Source organism: Heloderma suspectum, chromosome 5, assembly GCF_057233095.1.
Source record: "Heloderma suspectum isolate Gila_16-S chromosome 5, 16-S_ref, whole genome shotgun sequence".
Classification (NCBI taxonomy): Eukaryota; Metazoa; Chordata; class Lepidosauria; order Squamata; family Helodermatidae; genus Heloderma; species Heloderma suspectum.
This window is the reverse complement of record NC_139462.1, coordinates 215866950-215891541: the sequence shown is the minus strand read 5'-3', so window position 1 is coordinate 215891541 and position 24592 is coordinate 215866950. Positions and strand designations below refer to the sequence as shown.

At 42.0% G+C, this 24592-nt stretch overlaps 1 protein-coding gene across 3 annotated transcripts in view; it reads right to left on the bottom strand.

Moving 5' to 3' along the window:
• The window catches only part of ESYT2 (extended synaptotagmin 2), a 93330-nt gene that overhangs the window by 26912 nt on the left and 41826 nt on the right, over positions 1 to 24592 (bottom strand). For all 3 annotated transcript variants that reach the window (XM_084859278.1, XM_084859279.1, XM_084859280.1), the window contains exons 7-10: positions 7883 to 7938; positions 2999 to 3119; positions 1578 to 1754; positions 362 to 444 (exon numbers count right to left, since the gene is read on the bottom strand). In XM_084859278.1, the coding sequence (XP_084715404.1) occupies positions 362 to 444; positions 1578 to 1754; positions 2999 to 3119; positions 7883 to 7938 (437 nt within the window). The remainder of the gene's footprint in view (positions 1 to 361; positions 445 to 1577; positions 1755 to 2998; positions 3120 to 7882; positions 7939 to 24592) is intronic.

Here is a 24592-nt window from a genome sequence, read left to right as displayed (position 1 = left end):
AGAAAGGAATTGCTTAGCAGATATGAAGCAAAGGGTAACTGTCCATTAAAAGCATTTTTAAAATGCCAGGCACAAAATATCATGACATTTTTAAAAGGCATAGAATTTTTGTATACATCCATACTGTATTGGAGAGGCTAGCTATTTTTCTTTTGTGACTTGATTTTAACTGTTCCTCCCCTTTTATTTATAGAACGACTGATTTTGACAGCAGAATGCTAAGACAAAAATTTAGAACTAAAGAAATAAAGCCTTAAACACAGGAAACATGCATTTGTATCTATTAAAATTCAGATTAGAAAAAAACTACTAAACACTTTGGAATTTTGGAAACAATAAAAATATCTTGTTTGGCATTTACCTTCCCAAAAAGTCATCCTTGTCTGGATCTTCATCAAATAGCTCAATCTCCAACTCCTGTCCTGGGTGCTCATACACTAAGGCCTGGAAATATAAGGTTGGTTTATTCAACATAAATATTTTGTACGGCTTGCAGTCTATGTTTAAATTATACAAAATATCAGTTACAACAGAACTATGCAAAATAAGTAGAAAAATTCTGAGTACACACAGACCTGATTACAGGGATGCTGAGATACTGCCATAATTTACCATATTATATATAGATAAAAATGAATAATGAAAGCCAACTCTTTCACATGCTCCTCCTTGTGGAATGAGATGGTTCTATATTGCTTAACTTCAAAAGGCACTGATAAGCCATATTCGGGCATTCCCTGCCCCCCACGATTGTAATCACATGAGGGGAGAGAGCACGGGTATGTTCCATGCCCCTTCCATCATGTCCTCATTGCTGGCCCCATAGTTTGGGGGGTGAACTTCTACAGCAGGGAGCCTTTTCCAGTAGGCTCCCAAAATGATTTAGAAGCCTGGGTTCAAATGAAATGGCAAACAACGGTGTTAGGCTATGTGAATGAGCTCTGTGCTAATTTCCTCTTTCAATTAGTAGCAAAGCATAGTTTACTCATGCTGTTACATCCAAATTGGGCACACTAATTTATTTATTTACAACATTTGTATACCACTCCCCAACTAAAACAGATTCCGGAGTGGTGAACATAAGAGATACAATAAAAAAGTAAAATATTAAAACTATATTAAAGTTATTAAAAGCAGAATGCCAATAAAAGCTGTGGCTACTCATTTAAGGAATGCTTCCTGGAACACTAGTGTTTTCATGGTTCAGATCTAACAGAAAATTACTACTAAATCAGAAGTGAGAGGAAATCAGAGAGTACAGGGAAGGGGTAGGGAGGAAGACAGCACACAGGAACACAGGGATTATTTATGCAGTGCCAGTCTGCTGTACTGGTGTCTGTAGCAATCCATGTACCAACAGCAGAAAAGGTAGGTAGGTAGATAGGTAGGTAGGTAGGTAGATAGGTAGGTAGGTAGGTAGGTAGGTAGGTAGGGTGGGGGGGGTGAGAGAGGGAGGGAAACTGATTATCTCCACATAAGAAAAAGTAATAAATGAAATCAGCCCTGATGGCTCTAGAACTACTTTAGTGAACTTTGGAAAACGAAGCAAAATCAGTCCATAATTTAAGGATTTGTACCTCATAAACTTCATTCCACTTTGGATTGAGATTTTCTTTGATTACTTTGGTTTGAAAAATTTGATTACCCACACGAATGATTCCATAAGGATCTGACTTTCCCTTAACAATTCCCTTTAGGTAAGTATCTTTCCCCTCAAGATCCTGAGCTTCAATGAAGTGTATCCTTAGCACACCCTATAAAAATGCAAGAAAACAGTTATCTACCATGCAATGTTCAATGATAAAGTATCACTACACATTCTTTCCAGCTATAGGAAGATTGGCCATTAAGTGGACTGAGTTCATCCTGACAGGCCACTGTTCATAAGGCTGCTTTGAGTTAGCTGCATAGTGCCACGGGCCTGGTAAGTTGATTCTGTTCTAAGAGCAAATGCACAGCAGTCCCTATGACTGAATGGTGCCTTGTGCTGATTTATATAGATAGAATGAAAGTAAGTTCATACTTTTGTTTTTAACTCTGTTAACTTGGAGGCCAGTCAGCACTTGTTTTCACTGAGTTGCTAAAGCTAAGCAGGTGCAGACTTGTTTGGTAGCCTGGATGGGAGACCACTGGGAACCCTATATAAGAGCAGTATAAAAAAAACTGAACACAGTCTGAAGATTTAAACAACAGCAGAAAGCAGTGGCTGCTTCTGCTAGCTGCTCTGTTTACCCAAGATATTCCAGTCCACATTTTTAGGCATCCTATTTCTGCATATATGGGATTATTTGATCATGGTGCATTTGATTTTGTACTGCCATTCTACAGTTTCTCTATTTAAAAAGTTACCTACAATAAGCACCATATTAGACAAGAGGAAAACCTGAGTTATGGAAGTTAATAGTTATTAACTTTGTTATTACTTTTGTTTAAATATAAGCCACAACTTTAATATGGCAGGAAATTGAATGTATTGTAGTAGGATAATCCCTAGGCTCAGTCTAGGTTACAGCCACCTATAGTTAGAGTTCAATGACACTGGGGCACTTTGTGTTTTATGACGCCTTTATAGTAAGTGGAGGAGTCACTTCCCCATGGCTTCTTCTAGGTTGCCATAGTAATGTTTAGAAGTCCAGAATCACGTGAATGGGGCCAGCAGAGTAAGTCCTATCCAGTAAGGAACCACGAAATTGGCCTCAACCATATGGTCCCAGGCTTTGAAAGAATATCATGGTGGCATCGGAAGAAAAAGGAAGATAATCCTATGCTGTTGTGAAAGCATATGAAGGAGCCCTGACACTTAGACTTAAAAGGCACATTAATGAACTGTTATCTAGTTTCCAGAAGTTGCTCTACTTATATCATTTGTTCAGCATCTAGGTCTTTAGGCTTTTCACAAATAGTTATTCTTTCATGAATGAGAGTGATTCTGCAAATGGTACTCAAACTGTATTGATGCATACTGTATTATTTCAGAAGATTATACTAAAATTCTTACCTTTGGTATGGGGAACCGCAGCTGAGCAATCTGCACCTCACTGACAAGGGGAACAGTGATCCGATTTGGAAGCACCAGATAATTGGATATTATATCTAGTATTATAGTGTCTGATAAACCACTGTCAGGGAGAAAACATGAGCAAAGTTACTTTAAGAGATTCTTCCCATCAGTTTCACATGCTGTCACTATCTGAACAATCATTATTTTTCCTGGTGAAGCTACAGTTGTTTATGGTTCTAAACATGGTAGAGTAGGAAAATTTTAATTTTGAGATTTTCTCATTCATAGTATTTATATGCCTCCTCATAACCAAAGTTCTCTGGGATATAACTAAGTTTCAGACAAGTCGGCAGCATATTCACTTTTCCAACATTCTTAGGGCACAATCCTATGTCCGCTAGACAGCGTCTAGATGGCCATAGGATTTTTCATTTTCTGGGAACCAAGCTCGGAGCCAGCACTCCAAGGTTGGTTCCCAGAACACTGACACCCCTCCCCCGTAGGCAGCACGGTTCATCTCCGGCTCTGCACTCGCAAGAGCAGCGCAGAGCGGCCAAAAAGGGGGAGTTCCTGGGGCCAGGGAGGGGACAGTGGAAGTGCTGTTATGACACTTCCTATGCACCATCTGGCCTCCCCCCACAGGGGGCACCTTGGCTAGACAGCCAAAATCAGCCATCTAGCCACAAATACAGGGTGGCCGGAGCACAGAGGAGAAGATCTCCTCTACGCTCCACCCCCCCCCCCGCATTGAACAGTCAGTCGCATTCAAATGCAGAGGTGGCTGACTGTCCCTATAGGACTGCAGCCTCAGTCTTCCATTTAAAACACAACAATCAGATTTACAGAGAATGCAACAAATCTACATAGATCTGTAGAACAACCCAATCTGCCCCTTAGTTAAAAGTCTGGGACTAAATCTGTAGTCATGAAATCTGGCTTTTTAAAATTTCTGGGTTTTCCCCTTTTCTATGATTAAATCTGAATCTTCTATGATGTTGTGCAATGAAGGCTACATAGGGCTGAACCAAAATAGGGTGATCACACTGTCTATGTGACCCGATTGCCTAAGGAATAAATCCTTTTATAAAAAAAAACTGGAAATCAGGGAAACCAGCAGCTGTGAACAGCATGCAAGAAAAGATAATCTGGGTCCTGGTGGTAGTTGTGGTGGTGGACCCCTCCTCCATGCACCCTTTTCACCCAAACAAAATTTCATGGAGGAAGTTCACATACTGCTCATGCTACTTGCTTTGTTTGGAGAATACTATTTGCATTTATACCACCAGCCTTGCCCTATGTATACATGAAATGTATCCACAACTTACAAAATGGAAGCAAAACATTAAGTCCCAAAGTTTACATGGATCCCAGCATTATGTTCAATGGCCACAAGATGGAAACAGTGGCTCAGAATAAGGGGAAGGCCTAATAAGCTTTGCATAAACATTCATTGCTCCCTGTGTTATCTTTCATCATAACTGTTGAGTACAAAAGACCATTGAATAGAGTATAAATTACTCCAGGTTATTGTTTCATACATTATTTATTGATGAAGCAGATGTTAGCTTAATGTAATCCATGTGTAAAAGTTAATCACTTTACTTTCCTAAGGGCTAGCTCATACAAAACAGTGCACAAAACAGGCAGTGTTAAGGCAAACCAGGTCTATATAGTGAAAATTAGAATACTGTACCCATCTATGGAAAAACTTCCTCTCAATTTTTGGAGGGTTGTGAGGTGATGTGGGTAGCTTGCATATGGCAACTTAGGAATTAACAAAGCACATCACTCACTCTGATCAAGAATCAAATAATTTTTCAAAAGATCAATTATCAAATATTAAAACCAATTCAGCTCCTTCCCGTTCTGTAAACAGTATAGCCTTTCTACACAGTTTAGTTATGCACTGCAACACAGCAGGCAGTTAAAGAATAAAAAGAGATAGTCCCATTAGAGTCCATGGGAAAGGGCATGCCTTTCAGCATCCATCTAGCTTAAAAATAGCTGTCCTTAAAAGACTGGATGTTTTAGTAGACTATAATGGCTACAGAGAAGCTGAATGCAGGATGAGGAACAGGATTGGATGTGTGTTCGCATGTATGAATCTAATGTGATGTAAGAAACTCATAATTATTAAATGACAGTGACAAGAACAGATAAGAGTATAGCATGCCTCCCCTGCACCAAAAATATTGGTAATCATTGGGCCTTCATAATTTTTAATCTAGCCCAGTATCTAGAGCTCTTCAAGACTTAAAACTGCACATTTTTCTTGTGGCAGCAAAGATTCAGACTAAGAAAACATTCAAGTTCAGTGGATACCAGTATAGTTCAAATAGCAGCAAATATCACAGTTTTAATTTTTTTATATGGAGTGCAGTTAGTCTGCAGTATTTGGGAAAGTCTTCCAACACTTACTCATCTCAGTTTGCCCTGATTTACTTCCTACCTACCTACTATAAAAGTTCTAAATTTTATTCAAAGGAACAGAACAAATAAAATACAAACACTACCTCAGTATTTCTGATCCATCTGAAATCATACCAAGGTACTGGTATATATAAAGTAATTTATAAAACATTCAATAGCCATAGGCCAACTGTCAATTTAAGACATTAAAAAGGATTTAGCAAGATAGCCAGTCTCTTAAAAATATAGGGCAGTGCTGCCGCTCCACTTACGCAACTGACGTAGCACTAGTGTAAGTAACCTCTAGCAACTATGCCAATAGCATAAAGTGGCACGATGGGTTTTCCCATAAGTGGAGTGGCAATATTTGATACTGCCCATAGCTTTAAAAAAGCCATTCTAAGTATGCAAAATGCAGCAGGAAGGAAAGAAGCAACAAAAGAGAAAGAAATGAAATGGCACTTTGCTATGTTTTGTACATAGAACAATTATTCTGGATTTCTGCACATTTGCGTAGTAGTGTCCTAAAAATGAGCTGCTAGAACAAACCCAAGTGTGATTTTGAAGTAAAGATTTCTGGAGGGGAAATTATCCAAAGGAAAAACAAATGAACTCATCCACAAAAGTCAGAAGTGCTTTAGTTTAAAGATCAAATCTGCTGACTCAACGGCAGCATATAGCCAATATACAGTGAGTAATTATGCAAACACCTGTGCAGGTGTTAATATATCTGCTGGGAGCACATCATTAAATGCACAGCAGGAGAAATTGGAGTAACAACATCCCCGACCAGCGGAAGTGGTCACATACTGACTGCAAATTATAATTAGAAACTGCAGGGAAGTTTTTGCTGTAAGTTCATTTAGGAAATTTAATGTTTGCATTTTTATTCCCATGATTTCGGTCAACAGGCAGGTAAAAGGAAAAATGGAGCTGAAATGTGGTAACCTACTCAAAGATTTTACATGGAATTGCCAGTATATTTTCTCCCTCAAAAGTATTAATCCATCATTTTAAGAACTTCTGACTCAACAGAATTTATTACATTTGGTGGTTGCAATAATAATAGTTAATAATAATAATAATATAGTCTAATAATAATAATATGCCTGAATGTTTTACACACAGATTCAAATTAAGCTATTCCCAAGTGAGGAGCTCCAAGAGAAAAAGCATTAACAAAGAACAAGCAATGATTTCAGAGCTTACAGGTCTGGGTGGAGCTCTAAAAAGTTAACCTCAAATATTCACCACCTCAAGACTGGGACTCTTCTGACTGCAACCAAAGTAGAATGACTGCATTCTTTCCTTTGAAGGGGTAAGCCAAATATAGCAAGAATGCTAGTAGCTTTCCCTGCATAAAATCACTTTGTTTACTTCCAGATGTTACACTGCTACAGATTACAAAAGATGCTATTGATTCACCAAACAACATAGAAAGCTGAACATCATAGCGGATCTTTGCCACCGATAATTATGTAGCTCTTTCTCTCAATACTGCAGTTTTTCTTACAATCAAAAATCAAAATGAACTATGGCAATGTATCAGCCCAGTAGCTTGCAAAATAGCTAGCTTGGATTTGGAAGAGCATTCCCAACCTCACATATTACTTCCCTTAGCCACTTCTGCAACCTTTATTGTACCATTCAGTTTTCGAGTTCTTATTTGGTACTATGGTCATCAGATTGTTTTAAACGGGGGGGGGGGGGAGAGAGAGAGAGAGAGAGAGAGAGAACGCTTTAAGAGCCAGGAATCTAACCAACATTTGTAGAATACACCAAGTGCATCTCTGGTATACACATTTGTCTATAATATTTCTACTGAAGTGAGTAAGATCTCACTTAGTTGATGTTCAAGCCTTTTATTTCAGCTGTTAGGATCAGGGTGCTGGTTTGTAGCAAATGATCAATGGCCTGTATTGGAAGAGGTTTATATACTGACTGAATTGACATCTCTACAAGGCAAGTGGGGCAGAACTGCCTTTTAATCCCCCTTTAACTTGCCAGGCAAACTTATGCAGTGCTAGGCAATTGGGCTGCTTCCATGACCCTTTTGTTGGGGGCTATCATCAGCATTGCCTCCCTTTCCATACCATTTTCACCCCAGGCCCTTGTGCAGATTCCGATGCTATATAGAGGTTTATTCCACACTTCAAACATAAACAGTGCCAACAGCAGCTGGAGCTCTGATTCTATCAGTCTGTACCATGAGGCAAGGCAAAGAGATGCCCTTTCCTGCTGATACTGGGAGCCATGAGGGCAGTCCTACTAGCTGATCAGATGAACTAATTTTTATATGCAATGTGCTTATCGTGAACTTCAACTATCATATTATTTTGACAGTCCACTAAAGAGTGTTGTAGAGAGCAAATGAAACACATGCATTTAGTTCTTGGCAAATAGATGGTGTACACACTCACTCTAAATTACACGCGCATCTATAAAAATAGTTACATTCCATTTTCAGCTTACTTTAATCCTGGAATATCCAGAAGATTGGTCAGTCCTGTCCAGTTAATTTCCAAAAGCTGAAGACATGAAAAACAATATTAAATGCTGCTCAGAATTCCTACAGTTCAAGAAACAGGACAAAGGGTCATACATTATGACAGTCAGAAGGGTGGCAGAAAGAAATCAGTTTAATACAGACACAGAAGAATTTCAGCCAAAATTCCAAAACTGAGGAAAGCATTTGTTTTTACGCCCTTAATAAGTTCTGTACAATATCAGGAAGGATACCGAACAATGTATTTATAGCTACAGATTAAGAACCGTGGGATAACCCCCAGAATAATTTATTCCATAGGCTGCTATTCTGAAACAGGTTTACTGTGGATAGTCCCATCTAAATCAATCAGGCCTATTCTTAAACTGTTAAGGATTATAGCTTAGGTGCTTTAAAAATAAGTGCTAAACTTTTACAAGGTTACATGTTATACAAATTACAAGTAGTTGCACTGCATATAAGCTAGTACTAACATAGTGTTGACAATTTGACTCTGAAGCACGTCTTGGTGTTCTCTCGTTATTGGAGATACCATCTTACTGTATTGCTGTGGCCTGTTCGCAAGCCTCCCCAGTTTCTGGCTGATCTACTATATTATATCACAGAAGTCTAAATGGTCATGAGACAAACAGTCAACTTTTAAACTAACCATTCTGGCTCACTGCATAATTAACTCTGTTTTTCCAAATTTTCTTGCAGAACTTTATTTATTTATAGAGAGAGCCCATAACGTTGGCACAACTCCTGCAGGCAAGGCCAGCCATACCACTAGGGACATTGAGGTGACCATTGTTGCAAGACGTTTAAAAGGCATTGTAACTGAACTTATTTAAGGCAGAAGGCTATATGAACCTGACACAAGGTTTTGCTTACATACAAGAGCAGCATAGGTAGCACAAAATAGTATAGATAAGTATAGGAGGGATAGCTAAAACAGTCAAAGATTGGTTCTATGGGCCTAGCTTGAGCCAGAGTTTGGAATTTTGGAAAGTAAATACTGGGTTCAGCCAATTTGACTTTGCTAAAGAGAGAAGTTCACAGAGAAAAGCTTGTGGTTGATGCACCTTTAGACGTTGCCAACCACAGGATATAGAAACAGGATGCTTAAAGAGAAGTTGGGGACTTTCTTTGGAATTAACAAAGACATCAACAATGATGTTAGTAGATGGGAGGCACTTAGATTTAAAGTAAGGGACTTAGAAGGAGCTAGACCACCTTATGATAACCAAAAAAGCAAGCTTAAAATGTAATAGTTACCAAGTATGCTAATAGGCGTGGAAACTGGCACATAGTAAAAGGTATAAAACAGAGCTTCACCCCAGATGCCATGTTCTGCCTAAATTAAAGATTCTTAGGGTCTTTTCCAATTTCTGTACTAAATATGAAAGGCATGTGTGCATGTTACTTTTTTCTAATGAAAGCATTCTGTCCTGTTTTATACTGTGTCCGTGTGTGAAAGTCAGTGCATCTCAGCGTCAAGGCAGCCACTTCTCCTAGCCCATGTGAAATTTTACTAAGCAGGAAATAGTTGTTTGGGGAAAAATCACCAGAAAATTCAATTTCCCTACAATGTCACAGATGGCACTGTTTGGACAGGCCCCTAAGTGGGCAGAGAGGCGGCCATCTCAGGCCATGCACTCCAGCAGGCATTGAGCTTGAGCATGCACAGCTCTGCTCATGTGACACACGCAGGTGCTGAACTGCGGCAGCAAGCAGGCACCAGGCAACGTGTTGGAGGACAGAGCTGCATGCCACATGGCCTAGCCTGTGCCCCCCTAAGCAAGCATGCTGCCTCAGGCGCAGTGGAGGACACTGCCCTGTCACCAGTGTTAAAGGTTCAACTGCCAATCCAGTCAATAGGTGTGAGATCTTGTTCTTTACTACAGGATGCTTTGGGCCAGCCCTGCCTGTTTCCCCCATATCCCCAAAAAATTTACTCTTGCGCGGGGAGAGAGACTATACAGTTGGCGGGGAGTGCGGGCGCGGCGTGGGAAATGGCAGCAATGACAAAAGCCTTATGGGCCTCAACTTTCAGACTCAGCCCAATTCTGAGAATTGTGGTTTTTCAAATGCTAGCAGCAATAGATGGTTCTGAGCCTTAAGGATGCCTTAAAGGCTTCTACCATTGCTATCTAGTCTTCCCCACGGCCAGTTCCTCATTCACAAAAGTTTACTTGGGAAACTGGGAGCAGGCGAGAAAATAGTAGAGGTCTGCTTAGTGGTGAACCCATTATGAGCTGGGCCTAAAGTCTGGTTGAGTTGTGGATTCAGTTCATAATGGAGCCAGGAAACAAACTTTTGAGTTCACTAGTACAAGCCCCCTACCCTGAACTCTGGTGACATTGCTACTTTTAATTAATGTATTCTTCATCAATTAAGCGGTTAGAACAGGTTTCTTTCCCACTGAGGAGAAAAATGAAGACTTCTAGAGCAGAAGAACCAGCTTGGTGACCTTTTCAAGTAAACTTCAAACAGCTGTTTATGAGAACAAGGATGAGTCACTGTACCTCATTTGACTATTGTGCGTAACATAAGACTCCCAAAGAATACAGTTTGGGAAGAAAATCCTGCATATGGCATATGCAGGGCTTGATTCCCACTGTACGTTTGAACTCTGGTACATACACCCAAATATATTTGTATCATCAAATCTGAAGGATATATGCATGGAGAATTCGTGTCTCTCCCCCCGCCCCCACAACAACTAAAGAGAATCTGAAGTTGCAGCCAAGAAAGAGTGAAGTTTCCAACTTCTTCCAAATGTTGTTTCTGAATTTGTCCCTCTTGGTACAGCCCTCTTCATATGCAGCAATACCGTTTTTAGCTATAACTAGGGCACAGGTAAGCTTTTATCCTTTCTAGGTTATGCAACATTTCCAAGCCCACAAAGACCCCCTTATGGAGGCCTCTCCTGAGAGTTTCATGGGCTACAAAATGCTTCCCTTTACCAAGCCCAAGTCTTTGCCTGTTGCAAAAAAAAAGCCCCCACTACCACAGGCTGGAACAGTAGGAATGCATATAAGGCAAACAGTGTTGTGTGCAAACCAAGCTCCCAAGATCATTTTTGGGAAGGCACTACAGCTGATCACCTTGACCAAGAAGAACTTCTCTATCAGTACTAACACTCAGGAGGTAACTCTGTGCCCACAGTATTCTCATGCTCATTGATGAATGTATATATTTTATGAAGGGCAGATGCGGCAGTCTTGCAAGGCAGTGAGGCAGATTCTCTGGCCCCTTCCCATGATAAAAAGCTGAGTGACTAGGCTCTTGCTCAGATCTGATCCAGTATCTCTTCCCTCATGCTGGCTCAAGTGGTAGAAGGATTGTTGGGTGGTGTTATTTGGGGGAGAGGAGTCTGTAAAATACAAAATACCCTAAATGGTGAGCGCTATGTGGTTCCCCATCACCACCTCCCCCTTTAAGACCACCCTTTTCTATCCCATCTTGTGCCTCATAGAAGGTGTTGGACTGACTATAAAGTCTTCTAGTCCTATGATTCTTAACTACTACACAAAGGTCAAATACATTTTGCTTTGCAAGTCAAACCTTAGATGTATGATATGGAACCATGGATATTAACTACTGGGGAGAAGTAGCCATTTCCTATCCATTTGCTAGGAAAGCACACAAGGGGATCTCTGTATAACGACCTGTAGGATACGTGATAACCCCCCCCCCCAAATCCTCATCTGGTATGCCACTGCCTGCCTCCCCCATGGTTCTCACTTACTTTCTCCCCTCCTGTAGAATCCAATGGTTTTCATTTATCTCCCGGTTGCAGATGTGCTAACATCTCCAATAGAAGAGCACTGTGGTGAGAACCAAACCTGCTCCCTATTTCCCAGACACAGGAGATCATCAGGTTCTGTCTCTACTTCAGTAATCTTCCCAACTGTAGTTCCTTGACTGAAAAAATAGTTTCCAACAAATGTCCCTACTTTTAAATGGAAGAAAGTAAATACAGCCCAATCAGGTATCTGTTAAGTAGCAAAAGCTTCCACTGCTATAGTTGAATTCTCACAAACAGCCGATGTACCACTTCAAACCGCATGCAGGACCACTCATGTCTGAATGTATCTATTTTATTTACATAATGCAGCCCTGTAACAGAGGGTCCTCAAAAAGATGGAATGTTCTTCCTCATACATACACAAATTCAGTCCAAATAGAGAAAGCTAGATGTCAAGGAGAAGGGTTTAGCACAGTCCTCTCACTGACTTATCAGTTTTATCTATGCAGGGAATGTTTTTCATGTAGAAGTATCCACTCATGTGAGCCCCAACCTGTAGTCTGAAATAGTAGAGTCCAGATTTAAGTTTACATTCAATCTGCTGTTTATGAGAACAAAGCCTAAAGTCTTGAGCTTGAATGACTCTCAAGGGTTAAGATCCTTCCACTGTGAATAAAGGGCTGATATTTGGCACACTTGGTCCAACTAACCCCAGTTACTAGTAAAGCCTGAAAGAGGGAATGGTACATTAAACATGCAAACATTGGGATTTGGTCTGCCTCAATAATAGTAGGTAGAAGACAGCAAGCCAAACCTCTTATGTGAACATGGATGGTCTTCCCTTTACAGATTCAAACCAGTCTCACATTGGAAGAGGAGGATCTGCAATTTGCAGAAAGCAAACTGTGTTTACCAATGTGAATTAAATAGAGAATTATAGAAATGTTCTATTTTCTGCTTAAACTAGAAGTGAACTTTCCTTTTCAAATCTTCCGCACATGAAAAATGTATCAAGCCAGGAAATTTTCATTCTTCCCATGCTTGCTGTTAAAATATTTCCAGTGTATTAGCTGAACATCTCTTGATAGCATAGTAACGGTTACTTATGCCATCTTGTTACATGATCACGATGACTAATTTTGTAACAATTACAAACTAGGGGATGTCTGACAAAATCTCTGTATGGCTCACAAGCTGTACAAGGCTTAAGCAAACTCATTAAACAAATATGTTCAGAATTATTAATTTAGGCAGTGTTGCCATATATAGTCATCGAGGCTGGTAACAGATACTGACTGTGGAGTATGCTGAATTATTGCCAGTTGTTACTCTGGACTGGAAAATATGAGAAGAAAAAGATCCATAACTAGTTGCCAAATAATTCCTCAGTCTCACTCCTCACAAAATACTGCAGAAAGGTTTTTCTTGGATGTAGTCATTCAAGTTCTAGGTGACAAAAAATGTAATAAAACTTTCACCCTACACAAAAAGTGATTTCAGACTATAATACAGGAGTGGACAGGAAAGGAAACACACATCATAAAACCCTAAACCTCACTAAGAATTCCACTACAGATTTTTTAAAGATATTCTAATTAATTTATTGTAAACTGTAAAAGCAGAGGTCCACAAAATATTGCCTTGGCTTAGTAGCCAACCTCTATTAATTCTAATTACCAACCTCCTTCTCCCTCAAGCTCTTCAGCATGTGCAGAGGGTTTTGGGGAGAGGCAATAATTTCCCCCATTTGCACTGGGGAACAGAGTAAGGAGGCAAGCACAGAGAATGTGGGAGAGAGAGACAGGTTGTCTCACTTACATGTGCAGAGATTTGAAGAAGATAAGGAACAGCAAGAGTCCCTTCCACTTATTTTATCCAAACTTCCACTCCAGTAAGAGAACTCACCTCCTCTCCCCCGAGCCTTCTGTGCTTCTTCAAGGGCTTGAGGGAGAGTTGCAGTTTCCTCCAAGGTCTGGAGAAGGGAAGCAACAACCAGGGAAGAGCCGAAATCACCATTTCCCCCCTAAAGATTTATTTATTTTTCTGCTGCCACCAAATTTGACAGGGTGGCAGCAGGTTTGCATGTAGAAAGTCCCAGGTTCAATCCCTGACATCTTCAGGTAGGAGGGCTGGGAAATAATCCAGCCTGAATCACAGGAGAGCTGCTACCAGGCAGTGTCGACAACGCTGGGCTAGATGGACCGACGGTCTGACTCAGTATAAGGCTGCTTCCTGGGTTCACCAAGTTCCAGCGCAAGGTATATAATATAGGGTTTTGATCAGAGAGATGACAACGAATAGAGTGATAGTCCACAATCATAGAAAATTATGGTCAATAATAGTGCCTTTCCATTTTTATCAGAAATTCTAACTGTGTGACTTCCGGTAGGAGCCAATGTCGCCCTTGCAGCATTCTGCGGAGCCCCCGCGGGACACTATCTCAAAACAGCTTTTTAAAAGGTTGAAAAACCTTTTTATCTCCCCCCTGGAATGAAAAGTGGGGGGCAGGAGCAACTCTGGATGACGTTTTGGGAGAATAGCTCTCGCTGCATAGTAGCAGGGGGGCTGGATTCCAGGGCTAGTCTGTCAGAGCTTAATCATCGCTCAAAGCTGTTCTGAACCTCCTACTTAATTAGGAGAAATTAGGGCTGACGTGCTCCATTGTAGTTTATGGATTAAGAAGCGCCAACAATATCTGAGGAACGGATTAAGAAATATCAATAGTATTTGAGGGCCTGCAAGTAGGGATGTATGAATCCCTTACCTGGTTCCGGTCGGGGCATCTGCTGCGGGGGGGAGGTGCTCTGTCCCGCCCCACAGAATCCTCGATGGGGGGGAGGCGATCTGGTCCTCCCCCCGGAATCCTGCCCGGCTGGCTCTGCTCCACAGCAGCTCCACGGAGCAGCTGGCCACGGCCGTCCACAGCCGGACTTCCAGCTGCGGACAGGCTGCTGCGGACGCAAATGGCGACTGCCATAGCGGCCGCCATTTGCGTCCTTCCAGGCTGCTGTGATAGGCTACGTAAGTATTTACGTAGCCTATCACGGCATGGCCCCCCCCCCCCCAAAATGAGGTTTCCACCCTCTCTTGGCAAGAGAGGGTGGAAACCTTTTTTGGAAACAAGATAAAGTTACGCTATTTCCAGATTACACCAAAGAAGTTGCTGATAAAAGAAGGCAATTTACCAAAGCAAAAAATCTGGCAAAACAAATGAACTTACAGTATCACTTAAAATATCCTGCTACATTTTGCATTTTTTCTGAAGGCCAGATGAAGAAGTTTCTGAATCATGAAATAGCGGAGGCATGGCTAAATGGAAAATCGCATGAAATTTCTGTTCCAGCACCATGAACTGGAATCTACAAACATGTTTTGCTAACTGGCTATGTTTAGTCTGGAAGATTCAGGCTAGGCCAGAGATTTTTTTCTTCTTCTCTCATTTTTTCCCTCTTTTTCTTTTCTTTAAATCCTTTCCTTTTAAAATGGATATGATATATACTGAACTTAAATTTACTGTCTGAGGGTGTATAGAAATGTGCACACTCATTTATATATCTAGTACAACACATATTACTGATTGTTGTGAGGTTGATTTTATTATATAACATTATAAAATTTATTAGTGATTTGTTATTATTATGTATCCTTTTAAATCTCCTTTTTTAATTATTATTATCATTACTACTGGTTGGCAAGATTTTTGACTTGTTAAATTGTTATGCTTTATTACTATATGTTAGCTGAAGGGCAATATATGGTTACTGGAAATGAATTGTAGGCCTGCTTCCTTGCTATAAGACTGATGATATGATATTGAAATGTAAGGTTGATTATTTATGCTGTATTGAATTGTAATATTGCCAATGTTATGGGTATAATTTTTAAGTAGAATGGGATTTGAAGTTTCTGTGTAATGGAGTCTAAATTTAATTCTTTTAAATAACGTTTTATATTTTTCCCCATTTTTCCCCTTCTCCTTCTTCTGTTATCTTTTTTTCCTTCCCCCCCTTTTTTTTCTTTCGTTATTGCTGTGTCCTCCTAAGAATACTGTATTGTTGGGAAATTGTAATTATTGATTAGGTTGTTGGTATTGTTTATTTCATTTATAAAGATAAAAAATAGAATAAAAAGTCTTTAAAAAAAAAGAAATTCGAACTGTGTGTCACTATTTTCTCTCTTTGTAGTCTACCTCTTTTAAAAAATAAGAAGTCCATTGAACATACTCAGTTGACTAACGTCAAAATATAAGACCACCATTTTTTGTATCAAAAGCTCTCCTGCTTGGTTTTGCAAAGAATTCTGCTGTAAAGAGTTCTTTGTAACCTTTTTGCACAGATCACCATCTCTGAGTGCTCTGAAAGTGTGGTCTTCTGTCTCTGGAAGGAGATCTTACCTCCTTCAATTTACCTTTTCCTTGCTCTGAGGCTGAGCCATCATAAAAGGGTGCGAAGTGAACTCTAATTAGCCACTTGCATTTGCTGCAGAACCTGCAGCTGCAAAGACAAAGCACACTAGAAACCCTTTTCTGTACAAGTGTGAGGACTATAAAAGGCTTCTTATATTTACCCACGTTCAGAGATATGTTGCTGGGCTGAGCCTTGGCAATACAAAACAAGTTATAGCCTGCATTCCAGCAAGCTGTAGCTCAAATTAAAGGAGGCAGGGAAAAGAGATGGATGTTGCTAATCTGCAAAATGCTTTAAAAAATAATTCACAATCTAAAAGTTAAATCTCACAAATCATTAAAATCTCACCATTACCTTGGCTTCCTATATTCCATTTCTCAGTCTTAGACATTTTAAGCTAAGCCTGTATCCTCTATATCAGCGGTCTCCAAAGCGGGGTGCACATGACGATCCAGTGGGTTGCACAAGCCGCCTGATAACTGAGCAGCCTCCCACTGCCCTGACAAGCTGCCATTGTGTGCAATCATGGCTGCGGCGGAGGCAGCAGGATGGGATGGGAGCCGAGAGGGAAGCTCACGGCACTTCTCTCTCGGCTCCCATCCTATCCTGCCTCTGCCACGGCCACTGAGAGCACCTGCGTCATTCTCTGTCAGGTACAGCACAGAGAAGGCGCAGTTGCTTGTTCTGCTGTGGCACCAGAGGAGCTGCCATCCTGCCGAAGGAGAGTGGGAAGGAGATTAACCCTTCCCACTCCCTTTTGGCAGAATGAAGCCAAGAAGGAAGCACGTGCTTTCCTCTCAGCTGCCATTCTGCTGAAGGAGAGCGGGAAGGGTTAACAGGCCAGGCCAGGCCACCAGTTAGCCAAGGAGCGGGGGCTGTCATACTTGTCCAAATCTGGGTGGGGCGCACGACCAGCGCAGGCAGGAGCCTGACCAAGCATGCCTTTCCCCTCCTTGCAAGTTGACAGTTCTGCCCTCACTCAATCATTTGCTTTCAGAGTATTGCAACGACATGTGCCCAGTTAAGTGAATTTATGGATTATATTATCTAGTATTAACTAAACCAACCCTCACAAAATGGACAATAATACCTTTTTTAGTGAGAACAAAAAGGGTGTCAGGGTGGACACTGAGCCCATAGAATTCCAGAGTAGTTCTGATTCTGAGGAAGAGCAGTTGCTCCTGGGAGAGGAGCGCGCTCCTCTTTCCCAGGGCCAACAGCTGATGGAGATTCCTCCCACCAGCATTCCTAGCTTAGATAGCCGTCCTGGGAGTGACAGAGCGCGGGAAGCAGACTTGATGGACGCACGACGCCGACGCAGAGAGTGGCGCCAAATAGAGGGCGCAGAAAGGAGGCGTAGTGCCCGGTTGGCGCGCAAACAACAGCTGCCCCCAGAGGATCCAAGGGAAAAGGGGAGGGACTCTCCCTAGTCCTTAAGTTCAGGGGCCTGCCAGTAATTCCCTTTCAAACAAGACCAACTGTTCCAACTTAGGGCATAGGTACTCTGCTGCTCATATCTAGTTGCTAACGGTAGAGTTGTTAAGTTGTAAAAGAGGAATAAAGCTTTGAAAAGAATCCCTTTGTCTGTGTCTGGACTTGGCTACTGGATTACAATGAGAGAGGCCTCAAGGGAGCCCTTGACAAAGGGTTTTAGTAAAATAAATTTTTAAAAATTAAAATATTTTTAATTTCATCTTTATCTCATTCTTTTTTAATTTCTATTTTTGTGTATGTTTTATAATGTACATATTATGTAAATTAATAAATTAATATATTACAGTACTAATAATATATTAGTACTGTAGTACATGCATATAATTTATAAATAAATAAATATACATATATTGGGGGTGCATGCTCAAAAATTGTTTACTGATGGGGTGCACGATCAAAAAAGTTTGGAGACCACCGCTCTATATAGCAGGGCTGAGGCAACATGCATTCCCCACTACAACTAAGCAAAGTAAAATGGCTTTATGAAAAATGCAGGTTGCTTACCTGTAACTGTAGTTCTTCGAGCAGTCATCTGTGCATTCACACATATGGGCTCTGTGCTGAGGAAAACATTTTTTGGCGGGAACCCTCCCCCACTGTATACTACGCATGGCTCCATGGGTTCTGACCGTTCCTTCAGTTCCTTGAGACCGATTAAATAGCCTCGCTACCAAGGGAGCTACCTCACTCCAACATTGCCAATAATAGTGACATCAACACCAAAGTGGGGACAGTGGGTGGGTTGTGTGAATGCACAGGTGACCACTTGAAGAACTGCAGTTACAGGTAAGCAACCTGCATTTCTTCTTTGTGGTCTCTGTGCATCACACATACGGGCAATTCACAAGCTGACTTACCGGTGGTGGGTAGGAGTGTTGTTGTGTCCTACTGGAGAATCGATGACAGGCCCACATGGCCAAAATTGCAATCTTCTCTTGCCCGAACATCCAGTTTACAGGGCAAGATGAAAGTCAACGTCTTTGACCACATCACAGCTCTACCTAATTCTGGCAGCGACACTCCCCTACCAAAAGCTGTCGAGGTAGATACGCTTCTAGTGGAATGAGCCTTGATGGGACCATCCAACTTCAACCCAGCAAGTTTGTAAGCTAACTTTATAACATGCACAATCCACAATGCAAGCCTCTGAGAGGAAACCTGAAAATCCTTCTTAGGGCCTCCATAGCATACAAAGAGTCTTTGGGATTTACAGAATGGTTCCATCCTGGACTTATAGAATGCCAGTGCTTGACATACATCCAACGTATGGAGCGTTGTCTCCAACTGAGAAGAAGGCACCGGGAAAAAAGTGGGAAGGACAATATCCTGATTCAAGTGAAATTCCAACACAACCTTCAGCAAAAAGGATGAATCAGGTCATAACTCCACCTTATCTTTGTGAAATATAAGATATGGAGCGTCTGTTCGAAGGGCACCAAGTTCACTTGACCTCCGTGCCATACTTATGGCTATCATGAATGCCACTTTCCAAGACAGAAGCCAGAGATCGGGTACAGCCACAGGTTCAAACAGTTTCAAAGTCAACATCTTCAAGACAACTGATAGACTCCATTCCAGGATGAGAACTTGAGTTGGTGGAACTAAATTTTTAAGACCACGAAGAAACTGCCATGTCATTGGATGGGTAAATATTAAGAAACCATCTACAGGAGCATAGAATGCTGAAACTGTGGCTAAGTAGACTCTAATCGAGGCAAGTTTCAATCCTCTTTGAATAAGACTGTGGAGGAAGGTAAGTATAGCTGGTAACAAAGCAGACTAAGGATCCAGTCCATTTGAAGATGCAAATGCAGAAAGTGTCTTCCACTTACTGTCGTTTGCCCATCTTGTAGATAGCTTACAAGCCGCTTGCGAGACTGCTTGAACCTTGGCTGGCAAACAGAGAGCCAGTGTGGTGTAGTGGCAAGAGTGTTGGACTAGGAGCTGGGAGATCCGGGTTCTAGTCCCCACTCGGCCATGGAAGCTCACTGGGTGACTTTGGGCCAGTCACACACTCTCAGCCCAACCCACGTCACAGGGTTGTTGTTGTGAGGATAAAATGCAGAGGAGGAGGATAATGTAAGCCGCCTTGGGTTCCTTGCGAGAGGAAGAAAGGCGGGGTATAAATGCAATAAATAAATAAATAAATAAACAGTTCAATTCGAATGAAATCTCCATGCTGTGAGACGTAAAGTGTTGAGGTCTGGTTAACGGACTCGACCATGATCTTTGGTCAGTAATGCTGGTATTGATGAGCATAGTCTTAGGTATTCCCCATTCGCCAATTTGAGCAGGGGAGCAAACCACGGTTGCCTCGGCCACCACGGCGTTATCAGGATGCAATCTGTGTTGTCCATCCGAATCTTCTGCAGCACCTTAGCAAGTAGAAGAAACAGAGGAAAAATGCAAAAGAGGCCTCCTGACCAAAGAACTTGAAAGGCATCCCCTAGTGAACCTTTGCCTAGACCTCCCCTGGAGCAAAAGTTGTCACAGACAGCATTCTGACTGGTAGCGAAGAGATCCGTCTGTGGTGTACCCCCTATCCGAAACAGAGAGCGGAGGGGAGAATAAGACATCTGCCATGCATGAGATATTAGATAAGTTGTGCTTAGTGAGTCTGTCAAATTGTTGTCCTTTCCTGGTATGTGTAGGGCCATTAGTGTTATTCCTCTTTTGATTGCCCACTCAAGAAGACTGACAGTCACATCCACTAGACCAGGTGAATGAGTCTCTCCCTGCTTGTTCAGATACCACAACACTCTGGTGTTGTCTTTTAGTACCTGAACGTGCCTGTGAGAAAGGTGACTCTCAAAGGATTGAAGAGCCTTCTTCACAGCCAGGAGTTCCAGTGCATTCATATGGAGCGATTTCTCAGGCCTCTGCCAAAGACCTTGGTTCTGTAGCGAATTGCAATGTGCTCCCCATCCTTGCTGGGACACATCAGTCACCAATACATGAGATGGAGGCATCAGTGCAAATGGCATGCCAGCCGTAAGGTTGCGAGGCTGCGTCCATCAAGTCAAGCTGCTTGCTACATCCTCTGGTACCATTAAATGCACACCGCAAGAGTTGGTAGTTCTATTAACTTGTGAAGCCTGTCCTGAGGTAGATAAACCCTCGCAGTTGTTGAATCTAAAACCACACTGATGAAGGAGATGGTTTGTATTGGTACCAACATGGATTTTTCTTCATTTATTATTAGGCACAACGCAGTTAAAAAGTTCCTGACTAATACACCTGAGTAAGGCGATGTTTGGATGCTGCTGCTATTAGCCAGTCATCCAGATACACCTTGATGCCTCCAGTGAGAACGCATGCACACACCACTGTCATGCATTTTGTAACGACACGTGAAGCAGTCACCAAGCCGAATGGCAGTACTGTGAACTGGAACATCTGTTCTCTGATGACAAAGTGAAGGTACTTCTGATAATCTTCCCAGATGGCAATGTGGAAGTAGGCATCTTTGAGGTCCACCAAAGCGAACCATACACCGTGGTGGTGAAGAGGCATAATAGTGGCTAAAGTAGTCATCCAAAACTTTCTTGTCCTGATGACAAGAAACTTTTGAGACCTTTGAGACTTTTGAGATCCAGAATGAGATGAAGACCTCCATCTCTTTTCGGTACCATAAAGTAACGGGGGGAAAACACATTGCTTGTTCAGTAAGGTATAACTCTTTTGATGGCTCCCTTTGTCAAAAGCGAATTTGTCTCCAGCTTCGGAACTTCTGAGGCTGCTGTAATCTGTATGGCACCAAGAGGAGGGAGAACTTCAAACTCTATCCTGTATCCAAATTGGATGATATTGAGGACCCACTTGTTATAGTCCTCCAATTCAGTAGAAAATGAGTCAGGAGGGAGCCAAAAATGGGGCGCGCAGTGTTGAGATGATTCTGGAATCAAGTTACATCAAAGCCTCTATTAAGAGGAATTGTCACCCTTAGAATGTGGCTGGTGAAAACAGCTAGAGGTGCTGTTTTCTGTGGGGCTGTTGTTGATAAAACAGTGGAGTCTTATCCTGGTATTGGCGAGGTTGGAACTGCTGTTGCCTAAACCATCATTTCAGCCTCTAAGGCTGTTGTTGATGCTGCTGTGAAATTCCCATTTTCTTAGTAGTGTTTTTAGCCTTTTGGATGGCGTCCATCACCTCATCAGTCTTAGAACTGAAGAGGCCCTCCCCGTTAAACAGAAGATCTGTGACCACACGCTTCTGGTGTCAAACCCGCTGACCTAAGCCAGGTGTGTCTGCAAAGGGCTACCTATCCCACCATCACCTTCGCATCACAGTCAGCTTGGTGTCGAGTGGTGTTGATTTGTTGACAAGATAACTTTACCACCTCTGACTGAAAAATCCAAGCAAGATCCCATTGGTCTTCCAGAAGGTAGTCACACAAAGAACCAATCTTTTCCCACAAAAAAAAAGTTGGTGCTGTAACATTGTGGCAGCCACAGAGTGCAGCAGAGGAATACATCCTCTTCCCTAGCAAATCCAACCTGAGTCCTTCCTTGTCAGCTGGCAAGGCATGGATTTTCTGGGACTTTCCCTGTGACAACTCTACGATAATAGAATTTGGACACCAACAAAAATCCCACATCTTTTCCCCCCACCTTGTAGAGTGATTCTAATCATTTTGACGTGGGAGTCGTGGACAAAGGGGCCTTTGAAAATTATTTTACAGTCTGAAGCAGAATAGGGAGGAAAAGAATAGAAACTGGAGCTGATGTTTCTGTATACACAACATCAAAGACAGGGTCCTGTAATTTCTCAGCAGGTTGTTGAGTTTCAACCTCTAAAGATTGGGCCATCTTCAAGATCTGTTCTGTAAAATGGTACAGATCCTCCAAAAGTGGGGCTCCCTCATGTACTTCCACAACATCATTTGTGGAGGAGACTGAAGGTGGTACCAAGGACCCAGACGTTGAGTCTGATGGATAATCTTCAACAGACTGTGGAGATGATGCTGCGCCTTGATCCTGTTCCTTCTCCTTCAATGCAGAAAGAGGTGGAAGTGGGAGAAGATGAGATGAAACTTGATCCCACGGTGTCAGTACCTAATGTAGGCGATGGTTTTTGTGTAGACAATGGTTATCCCCTCAAGAAAGTGGATTGTGCAGGGACCAGCAGAGGAGGTAAGAATGGCTCCTCTCACGATGGTCTTGAAACAGTCGCCAAATATGAAGACGATACTGCGGGAATGCTCCTCCCAAATCTCTTGTATGATCATGGAGTGCACCTCGAGGATACTGCCAGTCATCATATTGACAGTGCATCCTAGGCGGAAGGACCAATCACAAATCGGTCCCATTCGCATACTGATGAACACAATCGGTGGCCTCCATCTCTCCCATAGCAGTCACGGCAAGGTATACCTGATCTTTCAGAGCGAAATGAATCTATCCCTGTATAGGCGCTCCCTTGGTACCGGGAGAGGCGGGAACTGCATCTAAGGTAGTGAGCCATTGGGAACTGTCAGTGCCAAGACATCTCTAATCTTGTCTTCCGATGTAGAGGCTCTGGTAGCAATACCAAAGGTGCTCTCAGTACCGATAATGAAACCGATTGAGCCCTCTGTATGAGAGAGTTTTGGAATCAAGGTCTGGCGCTCCTCCTGTGTAGGTTTAGAGGGAAGAACTCTTTTATCGTGGTCCTTCTTTCTCTTCTTCTTAGGGAGCTCAACCAACAATTCTGCAGCCCTTGGAGCTTTTGCTTTCTTTGAAAACTTTTTAGCCGTAGAGACAGTCAGGGATCTGCCCAGGGTGGGTGGATCAGCTCAACCCGTGGTTAGAGAAGGAGACTTGGCCCAATGAATAGCAAGAGACTGGACCTTCTCTGCCATTGCCCAAGGCTGTGAAGTAGAAGCCTTTGAGTGTACGGAATCAACAGCTTCTAAAGCTGTTTTCCACAACATCGCCTTTAAGCGGTCTGATCACTGATGCTTAGTCTGCTTAGTGAAGTTCATACAATGGCGGGAGGTCTCCACCACATGTGATTCCCCCCAGCAATACAAACAGAGAGAATGCCAGTCAATGGGGGGTAGCTTACTGCCGCACTGAATGTATTTGCGAAAAGGGGCCTTAACAGCCATACCTCACCTCATAGCGATCAAAGAGTGCAAAATAAATAAGATAAACTACCTAACTTTTTTTTAGAAAGAAAAGAAGACAAACAGAAGACAGACAGAAAGAAGAAACTCCTTAACTACCTCAGCCAATAACCTATGAAAGAGTGAGAAGTCCTAACAAGGCATTCTTTCAACAAAGCGGTTGAAAGAGAACTGAAGGAACAGGTGGGAACCTGCTGGGACATGTTCAGTATACAGTGTGGGAGGGTTCCCGCCAAAAACAATGTTTTCCTCAGCTAGAGAATGTTCCCAAATGAGGCTCCGCGCAGACACAGAGCCCATATGTGATGCACAGAGACCACAAAGAAGAAATATGATTTTCACAGAAGGTGACATAACAAGGTCAGATATTTATTCATCTACAATGGCTGAAAGAACTTTACTACACCTTCCCAAGGCTTTTTAGCTCAGAATTAAGTAAGGACGGCTGCTGGCTAATTTCCCCCCACCATGTATTTTGTTCCAACTGGGTCATTATGGTTTTGAAATTTCAATTGTTTTCTAAAGCTAGTTGTTTTAAAGCTAGTTCCAATATGATTCTTCATCGAAGAAAACCTAAATGTGGTATAAAGAAATACCAGAAATAAGCTCTCCGAGTTTACATAACTTTGCAATATTTGGGTTTTTGGAGATCTCAGAATATTCTGGTGAGATGCAAAAGAGGATGGAAGAAAGGCAGTCAGTAGATGCAGAGAGCCAAAATAGGATCACAGAAGAAGAGGGGGCATATAGTGCACAGATGTCCTGCCTCCATTTCATTTCTGAGCCTTCAAAAAACATTGCTACTGCCACACTCATATTCAACTGCTCTGCTCTGCTGAGGCCTTGACACTTCCCATTTTGAAATAAAAATAAAGCTAAGATATATATAATTCTATACCAGATTGCACAGCAAATGTGCGGACATATAGAATATAAA